The sequence below is a fragment of the Amblyraja radiata genome, chromosome 1 (genome assembly GCF_010909765.2).
Source record: "Amblyraja radiata isolate CabotCenter1 chromosome 1, sAmbRad1.1.pri, whole genome shotgun sequence".
Lineage (NCBI taxonomy): Eukaryota > Metazoa > Chordata > Chondrichthyes > Rajiformes > Rajidae > Amblyraja > Amblyraja radiata.
In genome coordinates, this window is record NC_045956.1 from 99886003 (window position 1) to 99908434 (window position 22432).

The 22432-nt window shown below is 41.0% G+C and overlaps 1 protein-coding gene across 9 annotated transcripts in view; it reads left to right on the forward strand.

Moving 5' to 3' along the window:
* The window catches only part of klf3 (Kruppel like factor 3), a 101330-nt gene extending 88357 nt beyond the window's left edge, over positions 1-12973 (forward strand). For all 9 annotated transcript variants that reach the window (XM_033026913.1, XM_033026974.1, XM_033026921.1 and 6 more), the window contains 2 exons: positions 5550-5713; positions 7480-12973. In XM_033026913.1, coding sequence (XP_032882804.1) covers positions 5550-5713; positions 7480-7661 — 346 coding nt within the window. In that variant the 3' untranslated portion in view covers positions 7662-12973. The remainder of the gene's footprint in view (positions 1-5549; positions 5714-7479) is intronic.
* The last annotated feature ends 9459 nt before the right edge of the window (positions 12974-22432 follow it).

Below are 22432 nucleotides of genomic sequence, written 5' to 3' on the forward strand. Positions count from 1 at the left end.
CCAAAAATCTACAAAGGGCAAAAATACAAACACTCAAAGTTAATACTGGTCATTTCGACAGACCAATAAGCCACCAATCAAAGCTTATGGAATTAAAATGGTGGAGGGATAACATTCGGCATTGTTCCAACCCTATCGTTATCAGCAAACCCTTAGTGGTGCTACAAACTTATGCCAGTGCGCTTGGTTGGGGTACTACCAATTTCCATCTCCATCTGTGGAGGTAGATGAAAGGCACAGGAGGCATCATTATCACAGACACTGGGCATAAACTACCTGGAAATGTGGGGTGCGTTCTATGGCCTAAAGTCGTACTGCTCTGGGATAAATCACCAGCATGTTAGACTACAGAGTGACAAAACCCAAAATTCAGTGACAGACATCAGGTCACGCAAATTCAATAAAATAAGACTTAATCACCAGTTACCAAACGGTGTTTCTTGGGAACCAGACCCTGGGACAGCAGGGACAGATGCTTTTCACTGCATTGAGGGGGCAATTGTTTATCTATGCATTCCCTCCTTTTCTGCATCATCAGTCGGGTATTACGAAAAATACAACAAGACTCAGCGTCTGTTAATTGGTAGTGCCGATTGGCCTACTTAACCATGGTTCCCTGTGATACTCGACATGGGTTTTAACCATGTATCACCATCCTGAAACAACCAGATTATTGGTTCATCCCGTAACAGGGGAACCCATCCATGTCAAAAACAACAGACCTATCAATTTGTAGAGTCTAAAGAAACCTCTACTGCAACTGGGACTGGCGGACCGAACATTGAACATTATCTCAGCGGGCCACAGACAGTCCACCAAAAAACTATATCTGGTATACATCAGGAAATGGGAGATATATTGTCACAGAAACAACATCACCTACAGTTCGATGAACATAACGTCTGTTCTGGAATTCCTGGCAGGCCTCCATTATGATGAGGGGCTTAGTTACAGTGCCATTAACTGCGCCAGAAGTGCCCTTTCAACATATCTATGGCGAGGATCAATACAATACAATTACAATACAATACAATACAATTCAATTTATTGTCATTTGGACCCCTTGAGGTCCAAACGAAATGCCGTTTCTGCAGCCATACATTACAAACAAATAGACCCAAGACACAACATAATTTACATAAACATCCATCACATTGCTGTGATGGAAGGCCAAAAAAACTTCTCTCTCCACTGCACTCTCCCCCCCGATGTCAGAGTCAAAGTCAAAGTCAAAGCCCCCGGCGGGCGATGGCGATTGTCCCGTGGCCATTAAAGCCACGCTGGGTGATGCAAGGTCGCACACCGGGTCTTGATGTTAGAGCCCCCGGCGTGCGCTCGCAGAGACCCGCCGCCATTCCAAGCCGCGCGGGGCGGTGCTGTAAGGCCCCGATCCAGGAGCTCTTCAACCCCGCAACTCGGGCGGGAGAAGTCGCCGCTGCGGAAGCCCCGAAAAGCGGACTCCCTCCAGGGACCTGCGGGCTCCCGGTGCCGCCGCCCGCCAAACCCGCAGTTGCAGCCACCGAATCTCCGGGGGTCGGGTCGCAGCAGCGTCCACCACAGCTCCACCCGCTCTGGACTCGGCCAGCTCCGCGACGGTGAGGTGAGTAGTCGGCACCACAGCCCCTGGTCTTCCTGTTGGAGGCCGCTCCTCGTTGCAGCCCCAACGACAACGGAGACCCGACAAAGAAAAGGTCGGGTCTCCCGTGCAGGGAGAGATTTAAAAGTTACCCCCAACCCCCCCCACACCACCCCCACCCCCCCACACACATACCCCAACAAAAATAACAAAAACTACATAAAAACATAGACATAAAATAATAAAAACGCAGACGGACTGCAGAGGCCGCTGCTGACGAGAGTCGCACCGCCATTCTGTTGGGACTCACCCCTGGTAACCAAACTTATGAGGGGAATTTTTAATATCAATCCCCCAAGAACCAGGTACTCTCTAAAATGGGATATGAGTATTGCCTTAACGTTGCTAAGGAATTGGTCTCCAGCAACAGCTCTGTCCCTGCAAAGACTGACGCACAAAACAGTCATGCTGATGGCTTTGGTCACGGCACTAAGGGTACAGTCGTACATAAGTTAAGGCTGGACTATATGACTTCTTCAACAGGAATATAACGTTTCATATTACGAATTATTCAAACAGAACAGATCATCAGGCCTCAAAATAGAATTTAGGGATTACCCTACAGATATCGTCTCTGTATAATAAGACAAATTATTGTTATATATGGAGAACACCAAAAACATCTGAGGCTATGAGATGGCACTACTAATCAGCCACAAACAACCCACAAAAAAGTGTCGGTTCAAACTATTTCCAGATGGCTGAAACAGGTTTTAACAACAGCTGGGGTGGATACTAACATATTCAAATCTTATTCCACCAGGGCTGCAGCTACATCGGCAGCTATGGAGTTGGATGTACCAATGAACCAAATCCTCGAGACAGCAGGATGGATCAGGGGAAAATGTTCCAACTATTCTACCACAAACCAGTAGTTAAACTGGAACTTTGCAGAGCCAATTTTAAGTTCTGTAATATAATTTCACCCCATAAATAGGGGCTATAATTTGTTGTTAACAATTTATCATGGATTTCAATGTTGGATTCATGTCTAAACATGTTAACACAATTCCTCCCACAGTCAATTAAGGCAGATGTGATGCATGGACTCGTTTCCACGGCATGAAATCCCAGAGCTTTGAAATCTTCACGTAGTCACTCACGTGACTCCGAAGTAAAATAGTAAGATTAAACGAGAACTTACCAGTTCGAAGTTTGATCGTTATTTTATGAGGAGTACGTTGAGGGAATACGTGCCCTCCGCTCTCACCCTTGATCATATACTCAACTGGTATTTTCTTCTCTAATCTTACTATGTTCAGTCATTACAGTTATCTGTGATTTCACACCGCTGCTTTGAAGAATGACACGCATGCGTCCTGGCGGGGTTCTTCACGTATTCCCTCAATGTACTCCTCATAAAATAACGATCAAACTTCGAACTGGTAAGTTCTCGTTTAATCTTACTATTAGTGGCCATAATATTTGATGGATTCATCATGGAATTCATTGCCTCAGATGGCTGTGGAGACCAAGTCAATGGATATTTTTAAGGCAGAGATAGATAGATTCTTAATTAGTATGGGTGTCAGGGGTGTGGGGAGAAAGCAGGAGAATGGGGTTAGGAGGGAAAGATAGATGAGAATGATTGAATGGCGGTCGACTTGAAGGGCCGAAGGGCCTAAATGTGCTCCTATCACTTATGAACATGATTCTGAGTCACATGCTCAAAACATTTACAGTCATTTTACACATGACTTCCCACTCATTTTGAGATAGAAATTATATCAATTTGGATGCTCCCAACTAATGTGGAATGCCCAGCTCAATTGATCTAATGTTGGTAGCATGGTGGTACAACCGGTGGAGCTGATGCCCCACAGTGCCAGTGTCCCAGGTTCGATCCTGACCTTGTGTGCTGTCCGCGTGGAGTTTGCACTTTCTCCCTGTGACCGCATGGGTTTCCTCCCACATCCTAAGGATGTGCAGTTGTAGGATAATAGGCCTCTGTAAATCGCCCCATATGTGTAGAGAGTGGATGGATGCAAAATTGAGATAACCTAGAACTTGTGTTAACAGGTTATCAAAGGTCGGCATGGGTGGAAGGGCCTGATTCCATTTTGTGTTTCATTTAATTACCTTTTACAGGTGCTCATTGCTCTAAATAAACAAGCTTTTGTTTACATTCCACTTGGGCATTGGTTCATCTAGTCTTTGGTGCCAAGAGATCATAAAAATAAGTTATCTGAATATAATTCAAAAAAGTTTTGAACGATGGATTCAAATCAGAATCAGAATCACACTTTATTCGCCAAGTATGTTTTGCAACATATGAGGAATTTCATTGGCCAGGTCAGTCATACAATTAAAAGTAACAACACTCAAAAACACATTTTAACATGAACATCCACCACAGTGACTCCTACACATTCCTCACTGTGATGGAAGGCGAAATAAAGTTCAAGTCCTTTCCTTAGTTCTTCCTCCGTCGTGGGCCTCGAGCACCCATTGACGGGACGATCTTGACTCCCATAACCGGCGGCATTTCGGGCCCTCCGCGTCGAGGCGATCAAGCTCCCGCATCGGGGGGGATGTCAGCTCCCCTGCGCCGGGCGATCGAACCTCGCGTTGGGGCTGGTCGAACCTTCCGCGACGCTGGAGCTCCCGACGAGCCTCACCCAAGACTGCGAGCCCTTGGTGTTGGTTCCGCGGTGGCCATGGGGGAGCGATCCCAGGCACGGGATCTGCTCCGATGTTACGGGATCTGCTCACGGTGGGGCTCACGACAGTCTGAGGAGGCTTCCAGCTCCAGTGATGGTAGGCCGCAGAGCCCGGAGAATGTGATCCGAAAATTAATCACATCTTCGACAAGGTAGGAACTTGAAAAAAAGTTTCTCCCGATCCCCTCCCCCCTCCCCCACATAAAACCAACCGAAGAACTTTAAAACAAAAACATTTAACAAACTAAAAATTAACAAAAAGAGTGAAAAGACAAACAGACTGCCGGCAGGGCTGCCATCTCCCCGGCGCCCCTGGTGGTTCAAATAAACATAATATTCCTTGGCAAAAATTAATATTCTTTGCATTTTGGTATCAGAAGCAGCTTGTACGTCAGTGACATCTGTTCTTCATGATTTTTGTCCACCAATATAAACTTTTAATCAGGTGATGTACAAAGGAACAAACTTTGGCAGAAGGTGCTCCTATCCATGGAGGGAAAATGATTCTTTGAGCAATACTGTTGGTTTTGCCTGCTTGGCCAATATGTACCATTAATGTATGAACACAATTTATTTCCATAATCTCTTGTGAATGAATTGTGAATTAACATAAAATGCTGAGGATGTTCATTCGTGATCCTCCATAAAGAAGTGGATTAATGTCAAACACCTGGGAATTCAGAGATTCATGGGCTTGTTTTCTGTGAACAGGACACATTCACAAAAAATGTGGCACAGTTGGGCAGATGGTAGAGCCATCTGCCCAGAGACCCAGGTTCAATCCTGACCTCGGGTGCTGCCTGTGTGGAATTTGCATGTTCTCACTGTGACCGTGTGGGTTTCCTCCAGATGCCCTTGCTTCCTGTTTGTAAGTTAGTTGGCCTCTATAAATTGACCCCCGTGTGTAGGGAGCGGACGAGAAAGTGGAATAACATAGAACTAATATGATCGGGCGATCGATGGTCAGCGTGGACTTGTGGTCCAAAGAGCCTGTTTCCATGCTGTATCTCTAAACCAAACATTCCTAACTGAATAAATAACTGACCACTCTGGCTTTTAAACTATCTTTACGAGGAACAATTACAGTTGAGTACATTTATGCAAAGTGTATGTTCAATGCTGAGTCTGTGTAAAATGTGTTGTTTTTTGTTTTGTGAGCTCAAAATGCAGATGGATTATTGGTCTTGTCAATATATGTATCATCTATTGATGGTGGTTAGTTGAGCTCTGATGTATTACCTCCCTTCTTTCAGGAGTCATACTCCTTCAGTTATCGTTCATACAGCTGGAAGACCACATCCTATTGAATCGCCTGATACCCAGAGGAAGCGTCGCATACACAGATGTGACTTTGAAGGATGCAACAAAGTGTACACAAAGAGTTCACACCTCAAGGCACATAGGCGCACACACACAGGTAAGAAGGATGACTATCGTAACTGAGATATTGGTGTGCATTGCGTCAAGTTGTTTCAAAAACAAGCCCACATTTTAAATATACAAAAACCCTTCAGGTCCTGATCACTTTAATCAAGTTGTCCCCTTGATAGATAAACAGTTGAAGAATGCAACCTTGAATTTCTGACAGGGTTTTACTAGTTTCTGCGGAACGTCCTGAAGAGGCAATGCTAAACATTGTTTGAACTTGATTTAATTGTTTCTCTGTTTAGTTTGTGATTGTGATTTGTGCATCAACTTTGCCCGTCAGTTCAAACAATTAGATTCTGCAGTTTTACTATTTTGCTGCTCTTCCTGTATTTATTAGATTTAAAGTAATGCATATTCTGTTGAACAATAGACAATAGGTGCAGGAGTGGGCAATTTGGCCCCTTCGAGCCAGCACCGTCATTCAATGTGATCATGGCTGATCATCCACAATCAGTACCCCGTTCCTGCCTTCACCCCATATCCTTTGACTCTGCTATCTTTAAGAGCTCGATCTAACTCTCTCTTGAAAGCATCCAGAAAATCGGCCTTCACTGCCCTCTGAGGCAGAGAATTCCGCAGACTCACAACTCTCTGTGTGAAATAGTCTTTCCTCATCTCCGTTCGAAATGGCTTACCCCTTATTCTTAAACTGTGGCCCCTGTTTCTGGACTCCCCCAACATCGGGAACATGTTTTCTGCCTCTAACGTGTCTAAACCCTTAATAATCTTATATGTTTCAATAAGATCCCCCTCATCCTTCTAAATTCCATAGAATACAAGCCCAGCCGCTTCATTCTATCAACATATGACAATCCCGCCATCCTGGGAATTAACCTGGTGAACCTATGCTGCAATCCCTCAATAGCAAGAATGTCCTTCCTCAAATTTGGAGACCAAAACTGCACACAATACTCCAGGTGTGGTCTCACTAGGGCTCTGTACAACAGCAGTGAACACGTGCAATTTTCTTCAAACCTTTGTTTAACACTAATATGTTTTCATATCTATATTTAATATGGCCGTTCTTGTTTTTCCTGCAATATACTGACAATAGTATAGATCAATTTCATTTCAATGAACAGAATATCAAATGCTACATTCATACACCCCAGTGGAAGGATATATTATGTAATAAATCTTAACAAATCGATATACTATCACTTAATTCATGAAGCACCTGCAGGCAGGCTATAAGTATGTACCATTCATTCTTGTTTATATAACCCAGAATTTCAAGGGGTATTTCTAATGGTTAAAACTTTACTGACTTCACGGGGCTTTGCGTAATGAATCAACAGTTGACATAGTAAATAATCTTTAAACCAAATTAATCCAAGGTTAAAATCTATCATGAGTTACATTTGCTTTTTTTGTAAATCTGGGTTTTCCTCCATTATTGAATATAGAACATTGAACAGAATATCAAAGGAACGGGCCTTTGGCCCATAATGTCAGGTGCCAAACATAATGCCAAGATCAACTCTTATCTCCCTGCACATAATCCGTATCCTTCCATTCTCTGCATATCCAAAAGTCACTTAAATACTACTATCATATCTGCCTCCACCACCACCCCCAACAACGAGTTCCAGGCATTCACTACACATACATAACATACACATTCACATATATAAAACTTGGCCCACACATCACCTTTAAACCCTCTCACTTTAAGGCTATGTGCACTGTTTAAGTACTGCAATGACTACAAAGTCTGTGTTATGTCTGAACTTACATTTTTCCTTGTTCCCGAAGGTGAGAAGCCATACAAGTGTACTTGGGAAGGTTGCACGTGGAAGTTTGCCCGTTCGGATGAGTTGACCAGGCATTACCGGAAACACACCGGCATCAAACCCTTCCAGTGCCCGGACTGTGACCGTAGCTTCTCTCGCTCGGACCACCTTGCCCTGCACAGAAAGCGTCACATGCTGGTCTGAGTGTGTCATTGCTCACAATGTAATCCAGACCAGATGCAAACTATTCACGTAGTTTTCTTAACCAAGATTCAGCTGGGCCGAATCGTTCAACAGATGAACACTTTTCAGTACCAGAAACACAAACAAAACTTGTTTGTTAAGTGCAGGAGCCGTGGTTCACAACAAGGGTGCCTTTACATTAGTGCACAGCATTCCCCACTTCGTTGTCTCATTTGTTCATTGAAATTGCCAGAATTTTTGCCAGAGATATTCCCTCTTCGCTGTAGACTGCTGTTCTTCGCCTCTTACTTCACTGAAACTACACCTCATCTAAAATTGATTTTTTTTTGTCAAAACAATATCAAAACTGTGTCTTATTGTGCAGACTGGTTTATACATAGGATTGTAATATTTTTGTTGTAAGGGTGGAGGATGTCAGGAAAATCATTCCGAACAACTGTGAAAGAAGGAAAGGCTTCAAGACGAGACTGGAGGAATCCTGCACACCATCACTCTCATCGGCAACTTTCCAACTGTCCTGTGACAGTTCTTCAGTATTTTCCATTGAAGATCAACTCCCTACTGCTAGCTTCAGTAGTTACATTTGTATTTCAAAGTCAATGCATGTGAACTAATGAAGTTAAGCACCCAAGATTCACCAACAATGGCTTTTCTTCATATTGGTTCACACTCAAAAGCCGACAGGACTTGTAACTTCCAGCAATTTCATCAATCAAAAAGCAGTGTTTCCATTCACCTGAGTTGAAGTTTCACACTTTCAAGCCCGGTAAAGGAAAAAGAAGAAATGAAAATATGGCACCCCTGAGTTTATGAGCATGTGGTTTGGTGACATAGTCTTTGTCCTGCACTGCATTGCCTATCATTTCATCATTGACCAGTTGAGATATTCTTACTTTTAGGTCATGTTAATCAACATAAGAAAGTGGGCAAGGACACATGTCAGGGGTGTTGAGATCAAATGGTTTTAATAAGAAAGAAAAATCTAAGTGTTCAATATTTACTTGCAACACGCAAAATTGTCAGTAAATTTAGAATATAACATTTTTGCCAAACAGATAGTTATGCACTAATTTGCCAATTTTTTCTTCCTTATAACCACAGGTAATTAAAAAAAAAGACTTACACAACATTTAATAAGCCTGGCAATCATGAATTAAATTTAACATTCTTGATCTCCCTTTGTGGACAATAGATAAACATAATTCAACTACAAGTAGTTTTGATCTACTGAGTGAAAAAGGAATTTGTTTCAAATATTTCAGTTCCTATCATCAATTATTCAAACAACACATTTGTAATTATATGGATATTCTTGACATATTTCTTTGACCAGGAGGATGCAGTGTTGGTTTCATGATGCATGAACCAAATGGAGTAATTGTGTTCCAATAAGTTCAATCCCAGAACATTGTGGAAGAACTAGGTGCAATCAGTGGGAATTAAAAATTGGGGAAATTAGTGTAAGAAAATATAATCTGCCAAATAGGGCATTTCAGGCCACATTCGTAATATCTTACTTTAAAATTATTCTGGGGATAATAATATTAAGCTGCTCAAAGAACATCTTTCATGTTGACTCTTGCTTCAATATTTCCACTGTTGGTTCATTGCTTGCATTTGTTAAGATTGTGTAAGCACTCATTGTAGCCATTCAACATGTTGAACACTCTGAGTTTAAATGGCAGAACATTTGTTTGTGTATACCACTGGGTAGGTGTCAATGCTGGTTTGTGTAACATTACTGTTATTGCCACGAAAAAGATTTGAAAAAGTAGCACATCAAAATCCAAGTTTTCTTGTTAGTTCCATATTTACAGAAATAAAATGTAACCGATTTGAAATTATTTTTCAAATTAATTCACAACACACTTTTCCAGTAGTTTTTTATGGCAGTTTTCATTCATGCTTTTAAATGAACAGTAATGCAACATGATGGACTAAGAAGCAATTGGACTATCATTAATTAAAATTCAATCAAATGGAAAAATATGTTTGCAAATCACGTACTACCAACATGTTCAGACATAAATCACAGTGTTGAAAATATACATCCTCCAATTATTTCTCCATATTTTCGGACTGACTATAAATAATCACCATCACAATAGTTTTCAATCTACCTTTTTGTTTTGGGAAAATATTTGCCATAATATTGTGACCACTGAACCTATTTGAATTTTAAATTAAATCAATAATCACTTTAATGCAACTAACTTTATTATATTCCATAAATTATATTCTAGCAATTTGAGATACAGCATTTATTTTTACTGATCAACAATGTTGTTAAAAACACTGACCAGTTTGAGCCACGAAAAGTAAGATGGTAATAAAGTCAGTCCCCAATTTGTAGTGAATTAGTTAATTCCATCCCTGACATCCCTGGTAACACTGGAGTTCTACGATCAGTGCCTGGGGAAGAATGAAAGCAATAGGAATTTCCATTTATAACTAAGATCCAATGTCTTGCTACTGCAAAGCATTTGCATGCACGGCTGTCAGGGAAGGATATGGCTCTAAAGTCATCAATGGTTACATGGGCCACCACTATCCAATAACTGCAAGTGAAGAGTACCTACTTATTAAGCAAACTCAGGGAGAGTGGGGATCAAGTTATCTAGATCTGTAAACTGCAGCCCAACAGTAGACCAAGCTTTACAGGGACACAATTGGAGGTAGATTAGCATTCTCTTTCAATTCACTTTGGTTGAAAACTTGGGTTTATAATTTATCATGATAGCCTCTGAAGTAAGTTTTCTACATAGATAAGAATTTCACCGCCAAGCAAGTTAGATCTAGGAGGAACAAAACTCAATGGCGCCAGAGGATTAGAATCTGGATCCGTGCAAGTGAGCAAAGGTGAATCGACCCAATTCTTCAAAGCAACAGTTTGTGTGTAGAACATTGCTAATAGGAATACCTGTCCAGACTTGAACTAGGGGTGATGCTTGGCATCAGGGGCACGTGATGTTACATTCTGTGCAATAGAGCAAGAGCGGTAGATACCAGTAGTTTCATGTACAAACTGGTAAAATGTTGCTGCACATAGAAATATGCAAACACAGCAATTCATGGCAGCTGGCCTGCCTCTTCTGTCTTTCATATCAAAGAGCGACTTATTTCCTCTTTGCAGAGTGGGTGATCTGTCGCAGAATTTAAATTAAAATGCACTTGAAAATGGGTGCAATCAGGTAATGTTCACATCATGAATAATAAATGCGGGGATAATTATTTTTAAGAGGCAGCTGTAAGAGTAATGCCTCTCTGCTTTAAAAGATAAACAAAGCAGCAATAGTTTAAAAAGACCATGAAACGCCCCTCTATGTGCTGTGTCATATACAGAGGTGGGAAGGGGGATTTGGATGGCATGCACATTTTGAATCTATTCTTCTCAGCTTAGATACCTGAAATGTGAATTATTTTTTTAGGGTAACATACATTTTGGTTTAGAATGTTGGTTTGGGGATAATAGCTAGAGAAGCTTATTTTGACACTTAATAAAATAAAAGATGCTGAATAGATGAAATAAAAGGTCATGCTGTTAATAAAATTGGATTTTCTTTAAATTTTCATAATAGCACATACAATAACTATTATAAAAAGTGCTTTCGAGCAATCCTGGTAAACATGCCTGAGGTGATCAGTCATGCTGTTCATGGGAATGATATTTATTAGGAAGTGTATGCAGATCTCAATCCCATTCTTTAAAAACATATATTTATAAGTTTATAAATTCATAAGTGATAGGAGAAGAATTAGGCCATTCAATCCACCAAGTCTACTGCACCATTCAATCATGGCTCATAAATCTTTCCCTCTCAACCCCATTCTCCTGCCTTCTCCCCATAACCCCTGACATGCATCCTAATCAAGAATCTATCTCTCCCTTAAAAATATCCATTCTTTGGAAATATATTAATATGTAAAGCTATTAACATATGCACACCTACATTGGTTTTAATGCACATAAATCAATGCAGTATTCTGTTTAGTTGACTAGAAAGTAAATTAATGCCTTAATTAATTAATTAATGGCTCCACTAATTTATACATTTGACAAGTTTTTTGGGGATATGGGGAATGCCATGGGGGAAAAAAATATTTTTTGCTGAAACAAATTCATATGCTCCCATCTGTAAAAGTGACTTTTTTCACACTGTTCAAAAGGATGCTGTTGAAAATGAATTATTACCAAAGTCATTCACAAGTTTGAATGATCAATTCCAAACCTACTAACAAACCATCCATCTCACGAGGCATTAGAATGGTAGGAAAAAGAGAATCAATTTGGCATTGCAGCAATGATACAACCCGGTCCAGTTGCCCTCTTCCCCTCAAACCCCCCAAACCTCTCCAGCCTTTCCAGATTTTCTGAGCAGTACCAGATGTGTTCTGATGGGACCACTGCATCAGGGAGAAACAAAAACTAACTGATTAAAAAGCCTTTTAATTTTCAAAAATGTATGTTGAATTAATACTGAAAATGCTGGAAACACTTAGCATCTGGCAAAGGGCCTTTGACCTGAAACATTAACTTTGTTCACCCACTCTTCATGCAGGGTCATGACCCAAAACATCAACTACCCCATGCGCTCCACAGCTACTGTCTGATCTGCAGAGTTCCTCCAGCAGCTGTTTTTTGCACCAGATTCTGTTTTTTTCTGCTCCAGATTTCAGCATTCGCAGTCTCTTGTGGTTCCTTTAATTCTGTTCCTCTTTCTGGAGATGCCGCATGACCTGCTGAGTGCTTCCAGTATTTTCATTTTTTATCTCAGATCTCCAGCATCTGCTCGAAATTTTATTTTTAATTCTTGAGAAAATTGTAGAAATTTCACTGAAAATAATTATGTTATATTATCCCATTTGTGAAAATAATTCTCTGCTGTCCCCACCATTGTGTACTTTTGCCTGTAGGTTTATAGCATTCCACTGTTACATGACAGAGATTATTTCATCTGCTCAGCATCGCTGCAAGCCTGCTTTTGAATACTCCAGCAGATTATTGCTAGTACTTGTGCTGGAAAATATAGAACAACACAGGATTATATTTCAAGAGTAATTCGGGGTTTATATTAAGTCTTGTTAACTTTATTTAAATCATTTAATAGTGTCTGCAGTCAGTATAATTAAAGATGTGAAATTTTAAAGATATTTTTACTATTTCTTCAACATTTCTGATTGTCCCATGGGAGTTTAGTAATGACATTTTGTCATATCAAACTGTGAACACAAATTTGTACTGTACAGTCTTCTTATTCTGTATTCAATATATATGTATTGTACATCTGTCAATAAAACTCTATATACACAAAGAAACCCATACTTTTGTTTAATACTATCAGCATGTTTTGTAATGTTCCACCGAATCACGCACCAAGTCCTGGACTCTCATCATATGAAAGTTTGTAAGAACAAATCAGAGCAGAGATAATATAATAAAAGACGAGATTCTTAGCAAAGAGCAATAAATATTCCACAACAATCAATATGGGTTGCACAGTGGCGTAGGGATAGAACTACTGCCTTACAGCGCTAGAGACCCAGGTTCAATCCTGACTACGGATGCTTGTCTGTACGGAGTTTGTACATACTCCCCTTGACCTGCATGGGTTTTCTCCAAGATCTTTGGTTTCCTCCCACACTCCAAAGACATACAGGTTTATAAGTTAAGTGGCTTGGTGTAAATGTCAAATTGTCCCTATTTTGTGTAGGGTTGTATTAAAGTCCGGGGATCGCTGGTCAGTGGGCCAAAAACTAAATACACACACCTTTGCGGCAAGTTAACCTAGTTCCATAGGCAGCCAGTCCAAAACACACTGGGATTTGGGGGAAATTTGGCACCACTGAACTTTGTCCAAGTGCATTCTAGCCCTCACTAGCAGCATAATACACAGTGCAGCCTTCCATTTGTGGGTGGCACGGTGGTGCAGCAGGAGAGTTGCCTCCTTATTGCGCCGGAGACACGGGTTCAATCCTGATTACAGATGCTGTCTGTATGGAGTTGGCACATTCCCCCTGTGGCCACGTGGGTTTTCTTCAGATACACGGGTATCCTCCCACACTCCAAAGTAGTACAAATTTGTAGGTTAATTGGCTTCGGTAAAAATGGTAAATTGTCTCTAGTGTGTCGGATAGTGCTAGTTCAGCGCGGATCTCCTATCTCACTCCCACTGGGATGGGAAACACTGTGCAATTGTAAATAAGGAAGCATAAGTATTTTTGTGGCATATATGTTGAGGAAATCTATGTAATTGTGTTACTTCAGTACCTAGGCCACATCCAGACTCATGTCTTACATATTGAGCCAGACACATTGTGACTCATCCACATTTTGTGGCTCTGTCCACCTGCTGTCCCACACAGACATAAAATTACAGGCAGATGCTCAGAAGTAGAGGCAACTGTAGTCAGCTTGGCTTGAGTGACAAATTATAGAGTTGGGATAATTACAGTGGAGCATCACAAACCTTTAAAAATATACCTTTAAAACCTTTAAAAATATACAAATAACCATCGGAAGCAGTACGCAAAAGATTGATAAAGAAACAAGGAACTGCAGATGCTGGTATCCAAAAAATGACACTAAGTGCTGGAGTAACCCAGCGGGTTAGGCGTCATCCCTGGAGAACATGGATAGGTGATGTTTCAGGTCAAGACTGTTGTTCAGACAGATCAAAAATTGATTACTGACAAATAAAAGTGAGGGGAAAGCAACAGTCAAGGCCCAAGGCAGAGCCTCAGTAGTTGCACATAATAATATCCAATGTGGATGAGCCCTGTGGTTTGGATCTCTGACACTGATCTTGTGAAGATATTCTCTCACAGTTAAAATGTGCAAGTGGGGTCTAGGCAAAGCATTGTGGAACTCTGCTCCTAATTGTCTTCAAAACTGCACCAATATATCTTTCAGCAAAAGGAAATTTGCCAGACACACAGGAGGAGAAAAACCAAATGTGAGAAAAATAAATATGTGTTCCCAAAACCACTGGACAAAGGATAGGGTGAGGTATAACCTTGTAATGCAGTGATCAGTTATGATCGGAAGCTTGCTGTCTCTGCAAGGAGATGGAAAGGGAGTCAGTCATTGCTATCAAAGGTTAGTTGGATAGGTACCGTATACAATATAAGCAACATTAATTTGAACTTTAATTTGAACACTAGAGAAAGAGAGTGAGAGTGAGACTGCACCGATTGCTCTATAAGTAGTCGGAACGAATTTGAACATGAATAAGAACATCGGAGAAAACCCACGCAGATCACGGGGGGAAGGTACAAACTCCATACAGACAGCACCCATAGTCAGGGTCAAACCCGGCTCTCCAGTGCTGGGAGGCAGCAACTCTGCCACTTTCATCACCGTGCCGCAGAGAGTAAAACAATAAAAAGACCAGTTAAGAAAATTGAGGATTAACTTTTAACTTGGCAGACGTGCCAGGAAGGGATAAACTGAATTTGGTTGCGTAGGTAAACAGTTCGTAGAATAATGAGTCACAGGCTGCCTCAATTTCCATTATATCCTTTGAGTGGCTAGAATTTTTTATTGGGTATTTTAATATATGTAACTGGATGCACATGATTCACTTTGGCACTGAGCCCTGCAATGCAAATTCAAAGCCTGACCAGTGACAAATATTTGGCATGGCTGAAAGTGATTGAGGTTAACACTTCCAGCACAGTGGTGCAGCTGGTAGAGCTGTTTCCTCATAGTACCAGAGACCTGGGTTCGATCCTGACCTCGGATGCTGTTCGTGTGGAGTTTGCATGTTCTCCCTGTGACGGTGTGGATTTCCTCCGCATGCTCCGATTTCCTCCCACATCCCAAAGGCGTGCATGTTTGTAGGTTAATCGGCCCCAGTAAAATTGCTCCGAGTGTGTGTGGTGGGGATGAGAAAGCGGGTTAACATAGAACTGGTGTGAACGGGTGATCGATTGTTGCCGTGCACTCGGTGGGTCAAAGGGTCTATTTCCAGTCAATCTTTCAGTCAATTTAGTCAATAAACCAGCTTTACTAAAACTGATGTATTAATGTCTGCAGTTAAAGTGCATGGGATAGCATTGTGAGTGGCCAGCAATCCTACCTGCTTCATGTTGGACAAGTATAATGAGGGGAAGAAATGGAAAAGCTGCATGGAGGTGGAAATTGAAACTAGACATTTGGGCGAAGCAGCAATAAGGGGCAGCACCTATGTGAAGTAAATTTCTGGAGAGCCTCTGCTTAAAAATGAGTAAACAGTAAACTGTGGGCAGAAAATGAGTAATACTGAGACATCAAGAAACTGCAGATGCTGGAATCTTGCCCAGTAGGGCGGATGTTGTGGATGAAGCCCTCATCTGTGTACCTCCATGTCCCACAGTTCTGCTCTCACTCCCCTTTCCCCAGATGAAACAAGGATAGTTTCCCTGGTTCTCACCTTTCACTCCACCATCCTCCGCATCCAGCAGATTATTCTACGCCACCTTTAAAGTGATGGCACCACCAGTCACATCTCCCATCCCCACTCCTTTCTATTTTCCAGAAAGACCACAATCCCTTGGTTTGCTCAAACCTTCCCACTCAAACGGCCGCCTCTCCAGGCCCTTTCCTCTGCAGCCACAGGAGATGTAACACCTGTCCTTACACCTCCTATCTCACTTCCATCCAAGGACACAGCAGCACTTCCAGATGAGGCAGGGGTTCATGTGCACCTCATCCAACCTTGTTTATTGCTTTCAGTGCTCCCAATGTGGCCTCCTTAACATTGGCAAGACCAAGTTTAGACTTGGCGACCGTTTTGACAAACTTGATCTCTGTCGACCAAAGCCTGCTGGAGCTTCTGGTTGCCAAGCACTTTAACTCCCCTTCTCATTTCCATACCAACCTTTGTGACCCTGGCCTCCTCCATTGCCATTGTGAGGCCACAAACAAACTGGAGAAACAGCAGCATATGTTCTACTTGGATAGCTTACAACCCAATACTATGTACATTGAATTCTCCAATTTCATGTAATATGCACCCATGCCCCTTCTCTTTCCCCTGCCCCATCCATCCAGCTGTGCAAGTATTTCTCCCGCCACCTCCCGTCAGGCCAATCACCCTGCGCCTTTCCCCTTCTTCATACTCACATCCCCCATCCCCCAGTCCCACGTTAGACATGGGTGAGGTGCCAGATGACTCGAGGATGGCCAATATTGAATCTCCATTTAAGAAGGGCTGCGAGGAAAGGCCTGGGAACTAGATCAGTGAGCCTCACATCTGCGGTAGGTACGTTACTGTACAGGATTCTGCAGGAAAAGATAGACATTTGGATAGAGAGGGGCTGATTAGGGACTGTCCGCATGGTTTTGTACATGGGAGGTTGTATCTTACAGATTAGGTTGAGTTTTTGAAGAAGTAACCAAAATGATTGATGAGGGCAAGGCTATCGACGTTGTGTATATGGACTTTAGCAAGACCTTTGATAATGTTCCGCATGGTACACTGCCTGGAAAGTTAGATCGCATGGGATCTAGCTAGTTAATTGGATACAGAATTGACTTCATAGAAGGTATATCTCAGGGATCAGTGCTGGGCGCATTGATGCATTCAAATCCAATGATTTGGACAAGACTGTACAAGGATGATTTGTAAGTTTGCAGATGACAGTAAAGTAGGTGGTTTCGTAGACACTAAAGATTGTTATCAAAAATAACCTCAGCAAGATCTTGATGAGCTGGGCAAATGGGCTAAGAAAGGTGTAGGAAAGAACTGCAGATGCTGGTTTAACAGTAGACACGGTACAAGGTACTCCAAAAATGTAACACGGGAGAGAATTTTATTAGATGGGTTAAACTACTTTACGATAGACCTACGGCAAGAATATTAACTAACAATATGCTATCTCCAAAATTTTACTTATCAAGGGGTAATAGGCAAGGTTGTGCCTTATCACCATTGCTATTTGCCCTTATGATACAACCGCTGGCCGAAAGGATTAGAAATCACCCGAATATTCACGGATATAACACTAAGGACTCAAAGAATAAAATTTCATTATACGCTGATGATATCCTTTTATATATTACTAATACACAAACGAGTATACTCACCTTATTAACACTAATTGAGGAATTCGGCTCTTTTTCAGGATATAGAATTAATTGGAATAAAAGCGAAATTATGTCTTTAAAACCACAGGATTCGAGACACTTACTAAAATTCCCCTTCAAAATTGCAACAGAAAAATTCAAGTATCTGGGTATTCAAATTACGAGAAGACACAAATCATTATTTAGTGCCAATTTTATGCCACTATTAAATAAACTGAATGATATGATTACATTTTGGAAAACGCTCCCGCTCTCATTGATAGGTAGAATTAACGCTATAAAAATGACTTTCTTACCACAATTAATATATTTGTTTCAAGCGATCCCAATATATATTCCAAAATACTTTTTCAAAAAACTAGATTCTACTATCACTAATTTTATATGGAATTACAGAGCACACAGAATTCAACAAAAGCATTTGTGTAAACCTAAAGAAGTTGGGAGTTTATCATTACCTAACTTTATGTATTACTACTGGGCAGTGCATATTAAGAACATAATGTACTGGTTGGATAGTTCCACTCAGCAGTTGGAGTGGATAAGAATGGAGAAAGAGGAGTGCTATCCGCACGATATAGGAACGATCTTGCCCTCACCGATAAAATTGAATAGTATAATATATAAGAAGAACCCAATTATTCACAATACAATAAGAATTTGGAAACAAATAAAAGTATCCTTGAAATTAAATAATCTATCAGTACTAACCCCACTATTGAACAACCCCGCATTCAAACCATCTCTCATCGATAAAACATATCAACAATGGGATAGACTGGGGATTAGGAAAGTAGGGGATATGTATGAATTGGGCAAACTGTTATCATTTCAACATTTTAAATTAAAATTTAAACTGAAGGGTAATCAATATTTTAAATATATACAGATATGTGACTTTATGAAGAAATATATACATAGATTTCAAACTATATTTTTAGACCCTTTAGAAGAAGCAATGAATATTAAGGCTGATTCACAAAAACTAATATCATACTTTTATAATAATATATTAAATAGAGAATTACCCTCAACAGAAGCACTAAGAGAAGATTGGGAACATGAGCTAATGATAAAGATCTCGAAGGATAGATGGGAAAAGTATCTGATGAACACACATAATCGTTCTATTAATGCAAGACATAATTTAATTCAATTCAAATTATTACATAGACTATATTATTCAAAAACGAGGTTGAATAAATTTTATCCAAACGTCTCTCCCAGATGCGATAAATGTTTGTTTCAAAACGCTAATATAACGCATTCATTTGTAGGATGTACAAAGTTGAATAAATTTTGGAGCGATATATTTGATATATTTACAAAGCTTTTCAAGTCCACAATAGAACCTAAAACGGAATGGATTATATTTGGAATAATAGTAGAAGATATCAATTTAAATAAAGACCAAAACGTTTTTTTTAATTATGGCTTAATAATTGGAAAGAAATTGATACTTAAATTTTGGAAAAATACAACCATACCAACTGTTAAAATGTGGATTAGGAATATGATGGACATAGCACGCCTTGAAGAAATGAGACTCCGACTAATAGATAAATATGGCCAATTCTTAAGGAGTTGGTCTCCTTTTGGAATCATGTGATGCAGCGGTACCATAAGGATTGCTGATTTCAGTTCATGACGTGGATAGATCTACATCTCCGAATAAAGATTTGAAAATTTCTCTTTTAAGGGGCCTTCTCTCCTATTTCTACTTTCCACTTTTTCTATTTTTTATATACACACTTCACATTTTTCTATTCTCTACCATCTATTTTTCCACTTTTTCCCCTTTCTATTGTTTTCTTTTTCTTGTCTTGCTTACTTCCTTCTCAAAACATAAAACTAGAGGTTGTACATAGAATGGGTTACGGTATGACATAGTTGGCACCTAAAATTAGGTTCCACTGTACTGTTTTGTACTGTATTAACTTCTAATAAAATAAACAAACAAAAAACACAAAAAAAACAAAAAAACAGTAGACAGAAAATGCTGGAGTAACTCTGGAGAGGAATGGGCGATGTTTCGGGTCGAGACCCGTCTTCAGAAGAACGGTCTGAAGAAGGGTCTCGACCCAAAACATAACCCATTCCTTCTCTCCAGAGATGCTGACTGTCAGTTACTCCAGCATTTTGTATCTACCTTTGGGCTAAGAAATGGCTAATGGAGTTTAATGCATCTGCTCCTAACAATTAGGAGCAGAGTTCCACAAGTGCGAGGCATTGCATTTTGGGAGGACAAACCAGGGCATGACCTTCACATTGAATGGTAGGGCCCCAAGATGTGTTGTGGTGCAGAGGGCCCCAGGAGTGCAGGTACATCATTCCCTAAAAATGGTGTCAGGGATAGATAGGGTGGTAAAGAGGGCATTTGGTATACTGTATTAATCAGGATGTTAAGAATTGAAGTTGGGATGTTGTGTTACAGATGTACAAGATATTGATGAAGCCGCATCTGGAGTATTGTGTTCAGTCTTGGTCTTCCTGCTGTAGGAAGGATGGCATTAAGTTGGACAGAGTGCAGAGAAGATTTACGAGGACGTTGCCAGGACTTGAGCTGAGCAATAGGGAAAGGTTGGGCAGGCTCGGGCTTTATTCCTTGGAGCGCATAAGGCTGAGGGGTTATTTTACAGAGATGCATAAAATCATGAGGGGAATAGATAGAATGAATGTCTTTTACCCGTGGTAGGGGAATCAAAGGCAGTGGACATAGGTTTAAGGCAAGAGACAAGATTTAATATAAACCTGAGGTACAACTTTTTCACTCACATGGTGGGGTGTATATGGAAGAAGCTGCCAGAGGAGGCAGATGAGGCAGGTACTTAAACGAGACTTGGACAGGTACATGGATAGAAAAGGTTTAGAGGGATATGGGCCAAACGTGGGCAAATGGGGCTAGTTTAGATGGGGCATCTTTGTCGGCATGGACGTTGGGCCAGTTTTGTGCTGCTTGACTATGACTCTATTTCTCTTTTAACCCTCCTCTTTCTCCTCTCCCTGTACCCTTCCACCAGTGTCCCTTCCTCTAGCTTTACCTTTCATTATTGCTCTTCTTTCCTAATCTGACATCCTTTCACCTCTTGCCTTTGTCATTTATTCCACACATCTACCAATCATCCCCCCGCACCCCCCCCCCCCCCCACCTCGCTTCACCTGTATCCACCTATCAATTGCCAGGCCCCTCCCCGCCACATCGCTCTTTTCCACCTTCTCCCACCTATTCCAATCAGTGGGAAGAAGGGCCCCAACTCGAAACATCGTCCGTCCATTCCCTACTCGGATGTTGCCTGACCCGTTGAGTTCACCCAGCACCGTTTCTTTGTAACCTAACATTGCTCCTTGACTGTGAGACCTAGATGCAACTATAAGGTATTCATGGTACACAAAATTGCTGGAGGAACTCAGCGGGTGCAGCAGCATCTATGGAGCGAAGGAAATAGGCGACGTTTCGGGCCGAAAATGTGTTTGATCATTTCTGTGTAGTTTGTAAATTGAGAAAATTACCACTTTAAAGAATGGGAAAGAGATAGATAATTGCATGAACATTGATGAAAGACGGATTTTATGGTCAGTAATATTCAACAAGATTAACTAGTACAGAACGCCCTACCCCCCAAGGTGTAAATCTACAGAAGATCTATCATTAATTACATTATGATTCATGGCGTTTATAGGACAAGAACAAAAAACAGACCTACTTCCTCCTATAATGAAGCTCAAATTATGACAAGATCTCATTCTATTCATTTTGTGACCTCAGTCAGGTCTTTCAGCAGAGTATAGGATTAGCAAGTACATTACCACTGACCAAACTTGCACAATTTCCAGGTATAAATTAATCCGTCACCTCCCTGTTCTTTTACTGGATAAAACTCTGTGCCAGGGCTGCAAAAAAACAATGCAATGGGAGAAATATAACAGAAACATTTTTTTTAACAAGAATGCTGAGCAAAAGAAATGTAAACGGCAACAGCTGCGTCCGCTGGACTGGAGGGCGGCAGCTTCGACCACCCCGGGCCGCGGAGCTCGAATCGGCCTGTTCGCGGAGCTCGGTTGAGCCGCAGGACTGACTTCCATCGCCCGGTGGGGTAACAACATATCGCCTCAGCGCAGAGGGAGAATGAGGAGGGAAGTGACAGAAAACTTTAAGACTTTTGCCTCAAGTGAGGTGCCTGGTGAACTCACTGTGGTGGATGTTAATTTGTGTTTATTGTGTGTTTTGTTGTTTATTATTATATGTATGGCTGCAGGCAACGACATTTCGTTCAGACCGAAAGGTCTGAATGACAAATAAAGGATCTAATCTAATCTAATCTAATCTAATAAATAGTTCACATATAATTAATGACTCAAGTAACCATTTCCCAAATCCAGATGCTTTACCAACTGATAGGAGGGTAGCAGTTGCCTAGAAACACCATCACCTCAATGGAGAGTCATGCAGCACAGAAACAGGAACTTTGGCCCACTATGCCCATGTGCCTATGGTACTTAATCTGTAGCCTTCTATGCCTTGGCGATTCAAGTATTAGTGTAGATGCCAATTAAATGATGTCAAAGTGAATGACTCCACGACCTCTTCAAACTTGTCCTAGGCTCCAAACACCCTCTTTGCGAAAAGAAGATATATAGGGGGATATCCGATCTAATCCCCACGTAATTTTATGTACCTTAATCAGGTTATTCCTTAACGACTTCT